General features: G+C 41.8%; 1 protein-coding gene across 6 annotated transcripts in view; it reads left to right on the forward strand.

Annotated features, from left to right (window-relative positions):
• MKLN1 (muskelin 1) overlaps positions 1-6,712 on the forward strand; it is a 98,527-nt gene extending 91,815 nt beyond the window's left edge. For 5 of the 6 annotated variants that reach the window (XM_055808980.1, XM_027778694.2, XM_027778696.2 and 2 more), the window contains 2 exons: positions 4,600-4,654; positions 6,398-6,712. In XM_055808980.1, coding sequence (XP_055664955.1) covers positions 4,600-4,654; positions 6,398-6,519 — 177 coding nt within the window. In that variant the 3' untranslated portion in view covers positions 6,520-6,712. The remainder of the gene's footprint in view (positions 1-4,599; positions 4,655-6,397) is intronic. The other variant, XM_055808981.1, reaches the window with a different exon arrangement.
• The last annotated feature ends 3,681 nt before the right edge of the window (positions 6,713-10,393 follow it).

Here is a 10,393-nt window from a genome sequence, read left to right on the forward strand (position 1 = left end):
GGAGTGATCATACCCAAACCTTGCCGCTGCTTAGTGGGCTATAGAAGAAACCAAGATGATACAAAAAATGGCCAGTGCTGCCCAAGTAAAGGAGGGTAAGGTTATTTTGTCATTCAGAGAGAGATTCAACTACTGGTGAAGCTTAGTTCCATGATTGCTATAAAACAGATCCAAAGTGCAAGTAAAACTTGCAGTATGTTTTTCTTGGAGCACAGTAGGAGAAAGAGCGAGGACCTGGAGGCCAATTTGAGGCCTGACTAGCTTGTAGACTGAGGCTGGAGGCCCTTGTTCAAGGCTGCTTCATACTTTCCATTCTTAAGACCTTGTCTTTAATAAATTTGCCAGATAAAGTCAGCGGGGCCCAGAAGTATTGTTTGAGTCTGCATATTAGACTGATATTTCTGGGAAAATTGAGGCCCAAATGGGGAAAAATAGTTCTAGGAAGGAGCTAAGAAAAGCGTGCTTCTCTTCTTCATGTCCTGCTGTGATTCTTTGTAAAGCCTCAGAGTCTGCGTGCTGCAGGAACAGAGGCTTTGGAGCCAAGGAGCTACAAAAACAGTGTTCAGCCTTCCCAACTTCGGCTAGTGACAGCTCTGTCCTCAAAGAATTTGAGTCTATGCTACGAACCACCGTCCCAACAGAACTGGTCAAAGCTGTGAAACTCTTTATTATGCTGTGACCTGAGCACTTGCCATACAGACATCAATCAATTCTGTCCTTATCAATCAGACATTATGAATCAGTTCAGATTCATACAACCTGCTGGGTTATCCCAAACAAGAGTTACTCATTCCCCCTTAGTGTTAACATTTTCATTTGCGCAAAAATCAGAGGAGTGCAGCAGCAAATACACTAAAACTTGCATAGGTTGCCACGTGGCAGAACTGCTTTTTTGCTGTAGGTAGAAAACTAGATGAAGTCCACACAACTTATAGAACAATGTTGGAAGCATGAAAGTCATAAGTTGGAAAATGCCAGAATTAATATTACCCATGCAGCCTTAATTTGGCCTCTTTCCAAATGTGGTTGATTATATTAGTTAACCTTGTATTAGTTAGCCAGATATATAACTAATGGATCAGATATATGACAAATATAGCCTTAGATTAACTAACCAGACATATTTATCTCTAAGGAATCCTTACCTCAGTTCAGAAGGTGGGTTGGATCTCTGAGAGAAGTTAATTGTGTAGCGAAGGGAACTATGGAGGCTGAATTTGGAATGGATGAAGCCAGTGAGCCGGAGGGATTGTTAAAAGAAAATGGGTGGTGGTGTGATTAAAGCAGTTGGATGCTTCTGCTGGATAATTGAATTCTGGTCTTGCCTCTGTAGCAGGGTTGCTATGTGAAGTTAAGCAAATGTTTTTTCCTAGATGATCATTAATTGGGTGTCTCATTCTGATACCTGATGGAGGGATTTGACGTGTGGTTTGCTTGAGGGCTTTGCTCTTCTGGTTGCAAGTGAATTCAGAAGCTGTTGCATAATGCTATGCATTTTAGAAAATCAGATTCTGGCAGTTTCAACTAGGGGACCCAAAATTAGTCAGAATTTGAACTTCCCGTCTGTTACGATAACAAGTAATACTATAGAAAAATGGATGAAGAAATTAATTCCTTCTGTAGATCAGAGTTTGAACTTGCGGAAGAAAATGCCACATTGGATATATGCTGTGAGTGGTGTGTAGGAGACCTGGTATCGTAAGTGGTAACAGTTGGCTGGGAAAAAGTAGGGGTCCTTTGGGAGGACATCAGAGAGTTAGCTGGCATTGTAATGCAAATGCAGAGTGAAACAGCTTAGCCTCAGTGCTGTCCATAACTGTTGTTCTTAACTTAGGTGCTTGACTACTCTGTCAGAAGGTGCTTTCTAAAAGTGAATTGATACACAAAATACAATTTCAAAACAAATAAACAATGAACCTCAAGGTTGACTGAAGTGCAGCAGCATCAGTGAAGTGGAGACAAGATACACTTTCCTCACAAAGCTGGAAAAAAAACTTGTAGCCATGAAAAATCCATCACGCCTCACGCAGATGAGGCTGGAATACTTGGCAGAGGGTCTTTTCAACGGATTTTTGGTCTCAGTTCAGCAAGTCAGCTAGCTGGATCCTGCTTATATAGTCTCTTAGCTGGGCATCCTGAAACCCAGCCTTAAGCATGGCTTGCTTTCTGTCTGCAGCAGGATGGCTGCTGGCGTTGCTGGGGGACACAAGGGAACCCCTTGAAGCATGTGGCATCTGCTTTGTCCCAGTGTAGCTGGCTTCATGTGCTGCCAGGCAGTTGGCAGCAGGCCCGTAAGGCAATTGTGTGGGAGGGAAAGATGGCCAGGACATGGCATTTGCTTTCAAAAGTAGCACAGATTTAGCCACCGGTTTTGTTGGAACTTTTGGAGCTATTTATGCTGGGCATCTGTTTAAGTACGTTGCTGATTTGGAGCCAAGCAACTCTTGCAAGTTACGCTAGCAGTGAAATACACATGTAGCGTTGCGTTCCCTTTTGATTTCATATAACCGGACCTTGCACTCAAGAGGGTACTTAATGAACCTCTTCCCACTGTTCTGCAGTTTGTCAATCCTGTATCTTTCTAACCTGTTCTTAAATACCTCCAGTGCTAGCTTCATGTGATAGCTTCCCCAAAAGACGCCAACTTACTCCAGCACACTACTTACATTTCTATTTTAGACTTTTTTTTTCTTGATGTCATGTTGAAACTGATCTTGCTGAAGTGTTTTTGTGGCTTCTTGCACATAGTTGTAGATTTATTTTTTTGAAGTGGCCTTCTGAATTTATGGCTTACTGCATTTTCCTCCTTGGCCGTTCTTCTGTGGAGGCTTTGCAAACCTGACTCCTTTGAACTATCTATAAAGCTTGGTGTTCAGACCACTTACATTTTTTTTTTCTTTCTAATGCTTTTCTCATATGTTGCTAATTGATATAGGGCATCCAAAAGTGATTGCCTTATTGTGGATGAGACTTACGAGCCTTGATAACAGCAGAACTACTTGATTTATTTTAAGATCCTATTACTCTTCATGCACTTTCTATGCATTTGTCATTTTTTTCAATAGGATGACATTGATCTATTGAGTCCTAAATCTGTTTTCACAGAGCCTATGCACCCCAACCTGTTTTGTATAGCTGATTTTTCCTGTGTATGTTGATTTGCACTTGGTCCTAGCGGATTGCACTTTGATCCATCATTGTAAGCTGCATGAAATGGCAAAACAGTCTGAAGCCTGTCTGCTATATGCTGGCAGTCTGTCTGAGCATGGCATAGGGTCTGTGGACTCGGTGAACATGTCCTGTTCTGTCAAGCAGGTTATCACTAAAAATGCAGAATGATGCTGAGCCTGGGGCACAGATGAATCACTTCTGATTCTTGGCTTCATTTTGATGTCAAGCCATTGATAGCTACCCACAGTAAAGTTATTTGACCTATTTGCCATTCCCTGTTAGCTTAGTCTAGGCAATGCCTTGATAATTTGCCTTAAATATCACGTAGAAGCATCAGAAGTTCTATGAAAGTCAAAATGGGCAACATCTATTGCCAAGTCCCATCCATAGGGTGTGCTGCCTTGTAAAAGAAATCAGATTGATGTGATACGACTTGTTATTGCCAAATCCATGTTAGCTGCTACTCGCCACCTTCACTCCTAGATGCCTGCAAATTGTCTGCTCCCTGTTTTTTCTTGAAATTGAAACTAAACTGATGGATATGGAATTCCTGGCTGTTCTTCCCACTTTTTCTTTGAATGTACGTGTTTCTCGTCTGATTCCCCCTGACCACCTTCTTTCCTTCCGGGCTGTGTGCTGTAAAGATGCACAGACAGGATACAAAAGATTACCAGCCTTTAAGGGATCAGCTAATTCTTTAAGGAAACATGACAAAGCACAAAGCTTTGCTGCCACCTGGGTAACTGAAAACAGCAGCTGAGGGCAGAGGAAGATACTGTGTGCACTGTCTATCAGTAGATATTAAGAGAGATTAAAACCATGAATGTGTTACTTGGGAACATCTGAATCATGAATAAAAATGTTTTAAGCAAAGAATGTTTTTTAGGTAGAAAGACATTGCCTTAAACTTGGTGATACGAGCTTCTCCAGCAGTTCAGAACAGTTGTCGCCATTTAAAGCTTTCTTTGTTGTTCAAGAAGTTCATTCTGTGCTCTAGCAGTTACCCTGTTTTCGTGCCATTTAATCCTTGCTCACAGAGACTGTACCACATTCATCCCTGGGAACGCTGTTGTGTGGAAGAGGCTCTACCTTACTTCTGCACTGTGATATCTGCCAGGGAGGCAAAAAAGTATATATAAAAAAATGAAGTTTTAGGGCTCTCAGTCAAGTACCTTTCATTGCATCAACGCTGCTTTAATTCTAGGAAAAACCATCCAACTTGCTCTGCCAAGGTGACAAATTATATTGCTCATATGAAAGTGTCTGCTGCTGTTATTCCTGTGTATGGCACAGTAGTTCTAAGGACTGGGCAAAGAAAACCCAGCAACTGTAAAGCCACTTGTATTTCTATTAATCTTTCAGTTTTTTTCCTGTGTAGGTAATAACTATTTTATTTCATTCTTTGTCCCTCCACCACCTTTTCTGCAGTTTCAGCTCCTTGCTTCAGCGTTATTTAAGTCTGGCTCAGATTTCACCACTCTTGGTGAGTATTGTGTATCAGAAGAATTCTATTATCTACGTTCCCTCCAGTAGTTACTGTTAATTTCTGCTGGGTTTTATATCAAATTTTATAGTTCATATGAATGTTGTAGGCCCTTTTTGGTTTGAATATGCGAAGCGCATCTACGTAGACATTTGAGAAATTATTTGTAATGACCAGTGTCCAATGCCTCAAGTCCATATTTAAAACATCTGTCACCAGTGGTTTTAAACCCATGCCTCCTGGGATCATTTTGTGTCTCTTATTACATCTGATGCTTCACTGTTACCCAAATAAACAGAAGCTTTGGTCGGAATAAAGCATATCCTGTCATGTCACTTTGGAATCTCACAGCATGGCTACAGCTCTGTTTGCTGTGATAACTGCAGTTCCTGGAGTAGTTTGGTTCGCTCTGTTCTTTGCAAAACTAGTTCTTTGGGCAGAATGTCAAGAGCAAAGAAAACAGTGGCGTGTAGGGCTGGAAACCAGAGGTCTGAGCCAAAGCTATAATTTGCTTCACTATTCTGGCCAGTTAACTCTTCTAAACAGTCGAGAGTGTAGTTCTGGGCAAGCTATAGGAAGGCTATAGGCATAACTTACATTCTTGTAATGTGTTGTCCTCACATTACTGAGCTCTTGCTTGGAGCATGAATGACTTCAGTTTTTGGATGCATTAACTCCCAATCTAAGAAATTGAGGGAAGGAAAAAACCTACTGCACTATCTGCCCTGCTGGCTGAAGAAGCTTTTGCTGGGCTTGTGTGGTTTGGAAGACGTTACCTAGTTGATGCCATTAGATGAATTTTTTTAAAGGAGGGAAGCCAAGTTATCAGAAAGAAGCCACCCCCCACCCCCAGTTTTGAGTGTTCTAAAAGATGACTTGGGTCTTGACACAATACTTTATTCAGAGGTTGGCTTTAGAGTTAAGAGGATACATACACTAAATGCTGCTTCTAAAATAAATATAAAAACCAAGCCCTCCTTGATTTGATTAACTTGGTTGACTTTGATTAACTGAAGAGTGACTTCACTGAATTAAAAAGCATTCCTTTGAGATACCAGTGATTGAAGTAATACAAAGCAGAAGAAACTGTTGTATGTGCGCACTATTGTTCTTGCTGCTGATGGTTTGAGGATTTGGATAAACAATGTTTCTGCCACAGACTAAACCCTCCCCTGTTGGGAGGCAGCACTTCGCAAAACTAGTTTGCAAAGCACCCGTGTACCATGGTGCAGCCTGGGTCCTCTGTGCAAGTCGGGTGGTTAAATACCAACTCTCACTTGGGACTTCTACCATCATCAGAGCTTGTCTCAAGAAAAACTGGAAACAATACAAGTACCAAATCTGGTTAAGAGAGTAGTGAGGATAATGAGGAAAGCCTGAGGACAGGAGAAATGAGGCACCAAATAAAAATAGCTGCACAGATTTTGTTTTCTGGGACATCAGAGCAGTCCCCTGAGGACTCTTGCTTCCCCCATTTTTTCAGGACTGTCAATGAGCTTGACAGCCATTTGCTTTTTACTTTTTATGGCATTTGATTGCGGTGTTGGCTTGGGCTGACGTGATCTCTGTGTGTATAAGCACATAGTAGCGGGATGGAGAGCTGGCAGCCTTGTTAGTTCGTCGAGGCAGAAGCAGCAAACAGTTAACAGCTGTCCAAAATGGACAACTGGCGTATTCCTCAGCTAAACTGAGTGTGTGAAGAAGTGAACACTGACTTGCTTTCCTCTATTCTTTCTTCCCCAGGATTTTCGGATGTCGACCACACGTATGCGCAGAGAACTCAGCTGTTTGATACGCTAGTTAACTTCTTTCCAGACAACATGACCCCTCCTAAAGGCAACCTGGTGGACCTCATCACGCTGTAACGGAGCCATCACTGGACATGTGCAAGAGGGGAAAAGCATCCATTTTCAGTATTTTAATTTTTTTACTGCATTGATTGACTGCTGGGATGAAGTAATATAGTAACCCCTAGGTGTTTGAAAGGGGTTTTATACTTGTATGGTGAATCCCTGAAGCTTTTCCCTTGGAGTAGGTTAATAAAATGTAACTGACATACTTCCGACTAAATATATATATTTTTTCTGACTTTGGATTTTGAGTTAGCAAATGTAAGATGAAAAGGTGGGGGGAAAGAAAAAAAAATAAAACCCAATCATGCAGTGATCGTTTTTGCCTGTAGGAGAAAATTGAGATTTGTGAGTTGTCTGGAATTAAAGATGATGGGTTTTATTTTGGGTTTCGTAAGAAAGCAGGGGGGAGGTTGTTCTTTGCTCACTTGTAGCTGGTCATGATATATTGCTTTATCTTACAACTCCATCCTCAGCAGCTGAATAACTTGGCAATGGGACGCTGGCACGTGTTGAGGTAATAGTAATGTATGTGTCCTGAATCTTGTAATAGCAGCGTGTCATGTGAAGGGGAGCACACATTACAAATTATCTGTCCCCTTGTCCCAGAGTCGGGCTGACAGGCGTGTCTGACTGCATCCAATACCCAATCTAAACCTGAATGTACCTACATGCCTATCTTCTGTCCTGTGGAGCCTTCCACTTAAACCTGACAGGCAAGTGGGAACCTCAGAGAAACCACTGGAAAAAGGGAGTGCAGTTGTCATCTGCACAGGCCCCTTTTCAGGGATTGTTTGGTTTTTGCTGTTGGGCTCTTCCCGTGAGAAATGGTGCAGGCCCTCGCAGAGCACAGCAGAACTGGGTCTTCCACCACATGCACATCCAACCTCTGCAACCTGACTCTGGGTTGGGTGTAGGATTTCTGAAGCAGATTGTCTTCGTTTACATGCACCTATGCTTCTGTGTGTGTTCGTCAATGTGTAAATGTAAAGAGGATTGCTGCAAACAGCTTGTCTCCTTCCTACATAGTGCAGCTCATTCACCTTCAAATGCATTTTAGACGTAGATCTGAATGTGAGGGAGGCCTTTTTATCATAAAGCTCTTTGAAAGCAAGCTGATGCATATGTAGAGAAAATATATTCTTCCTTGCAGAAAGCCTTCTTTATAAAGAAGGTAAGGGCTTGGTGCTGCACTATGAAGTGGAATGAAGGATACGCATACCCAGCATTAGAGATTTTTTGCATTCAATGTCGGTGAGCGTTCAGTACAAACTGGCAGATGTAAATACTTAAATGAAACTGCAAAGCTTTATGTCCAGAAATGTTCATGCCAGTAGGGTATCATCACTGCACCCACGGTGGCTATGTGACTCCTGGTGAGCTTGATGGAAGTCTTGTGTGCGCAGAGATGATTTGGACTCTTGAAATAAAGAGTTAGTGAAGTGTCTTTTTCAGAGCTCCAGTGTCTGCTTGCTTTGATTGCATTGTATTGCCTCTTTGTCATGTTCTTTGTGTGAGTTTTGTAGTCCTGGTAAGTTAGAAATAGATTTAAAAACTCATGCTAGTGTTTAATCACTTACAAAGGAACAATATGTTAGCAGTTAGGCTTTGCTTTGTCTTCAGGGAGGACTATACAAATACAGTGTTTTTAAGTAACCTGTAACTTGAGGCTGGTTTGACATTACATACTTCAGTGGATGACAAATCAGATGTCTGTGGAAGAATCCACTCAGTGCATAGTGCAGTAAACAAAATCTGATGGAATTGTTTCTTTGAAACGTTGCATTTTTTTTTCCAGTGACATGGAAAGTTTTACGTCACTGCTAGGCTTTACAATGTGCTACATTTGCTGACGCTGTAACTGAACTAGAGCTTGCATGGTACAAATGTAGCATACCACCAGTGCTATACTGGGGGAGTACTCCAGCTGAGGCGTTGAATCCATTGAGATTGAACCGAGCACTTTTAATGCAACCAGTGAAAATGCTGCAGCCCTGTAGTACTTAAAATTTGACTGTTGTTGTGCTCCCTTATCACTTGATCTCATTGTGTATTCTCCAGCTTCAGTCAGATGATTAATTACTTTATGTGACAGTGTTCTAATCAAGTTCTTCATAAACTTTTGCATGTACGCCTTTGACGACTACGTGTGAGGCTGAACCCGAAAGATGCAGCTAGACTGAGGAGCCCCAGCAAGCAGATGGTAGAAGTTTAGGAATGCCAAAAGCTTTGTGAATGTTGTTGCTGGTGAGCAGTGCATCGTGTTAGGCTTGATTTGCGTTACAGAAATTCGATCAAAACCCATTGTCCTCTGTGTCGGGGGTGCATGCAAAGCCTGACAGCCGGCTCAGGGGTGGGATTTTTTGTATCATCGTGTAAATGACTGATTTGTCTGAGCGAGGTGAGCATTGCTTCTGCAGGACTGACAATCCCAGCTAACAAGAGCACTTCAGGATGATCAGATATTGACCTACCTTTATCCTGAGCAGATCGATTTCAGCTCGCACAAGTACAGTTTATGGATTACAGCTGGTGATTAACCAGCAGAAGCTATTTGCTCAGCTTTGGAGCATTTGTTGAGCAGCAGAGGCACCCTGTGGCCAGAGAGGTTAATCCAAAGCAAAGGTTCCTTGTGGCTTTGCCAAGGGTTTTTCCTGGTCCTGTGTCCTTAAAGCTAGGAGTCAAAATTAAATTACTTCCTTGCGTTGGTGCATGCTATGCTACCTGATTTAAAACCTAATTAAAAATTCTGAGCAGTGAAGTATAAATTTCCTTCCAAAATAAGCCACTTATTGACAAGCAGTTACAGGGAGAGTTTGAATTTAATTACATGCAGAGCTTTAAAGATACCAGTGATATCCCAGGAAAGCATTGGATGTGATCATTACAGAAATACTGAAGTATAAACAGAGAAGAAACCCACTTGATCTGAAAACAGCCACCTGAAAATGTTTCACAGCCCAGTGCATGCAATGTTATAAATATACAAGCTGTACTTGAAGTCTTTGAACCTCACCCTTACTGCTTGCAGGCTGTAGCAGAGACTGCTTTTTAGCTTAGACGAGACAAACATACTCTGTTTGCCTTTACCTTATAATATAAGGTGACTTTGTGTATGGATTTAACACCACATAATCTTTGCACTACAGTAGTTTATCTCTAAACGATGTGTTAACTTGTAAATAAGGTATTGTAAAAGAAAGCATCATTACTTGTCAGAGAGGGAGTCGTTTATGATGACTGGGGTCTTTAAAGCCAAAGTTACAAGGTTCTGGTATGTTTTTTTTAAAGCTATAGGTCTGGGGTTTGCTTGTTTGCCCAGGGTGGCTCCGTGTGCATGCAGGTACACACTAGCTCAGGGGTCAGGCTGGAGGTTCCTACCAGAACATCATACACTCATTTTTGGAAAATCAGTCTGTGAAGACCCAACCGGAAAAGCTTTTCCAGTTGGTATTTGCTTTGTGTGGTGGCAACTAGAGTGAAATTAGAACACTTTCCTAAAGAGCTTACTAAAGTTTCCCTTTTGTATTGAAGATTGTATTGGAGTAAGGATGCAGCAATAGGTTTAAAATAAATTACTGAAACTTTTTGGTCACCGATTACGATAATTTAGCTTGAAAATTTAAAGATTGAGGAGTCAGTCAGCAAACTATTTGGACCCACCTGTTTGCAAGAGGGCAGGCTCTTTGCAGGGGTGTGGGGCTAGTAGCCCTCTGTGTATTTCTTTAATTGGCAGCCACAAGTGTCAGGGTCTCCGTTAGCTGTTTCTTCTTCCAGGAGAGACTCCTGCCAAGCAGAGTAATGACTCTGGAAGAGTGCTTTCCGTAGGGCTTTGTGGAACAGCTGTTTTCTGAATCATTTTCCTGATGTGTGCAAATTTTGAGAAGGG

The sequence above is a fragment of the Falco peregrinus genome, chromosome 6, assembly GCF_023634155.1.
Source record: "Falco peregrinus isolate bFalPer1 chromosome 6, bFalPer1.pri, whole genome shotgun sequence".
Classification (NCBI taxonomy): domain Eukaryota; kingdom Metazoa; phylum Chordata; class Aves; order Falconiformes; family Falconidae; genus Falco; species Falco peregrinus.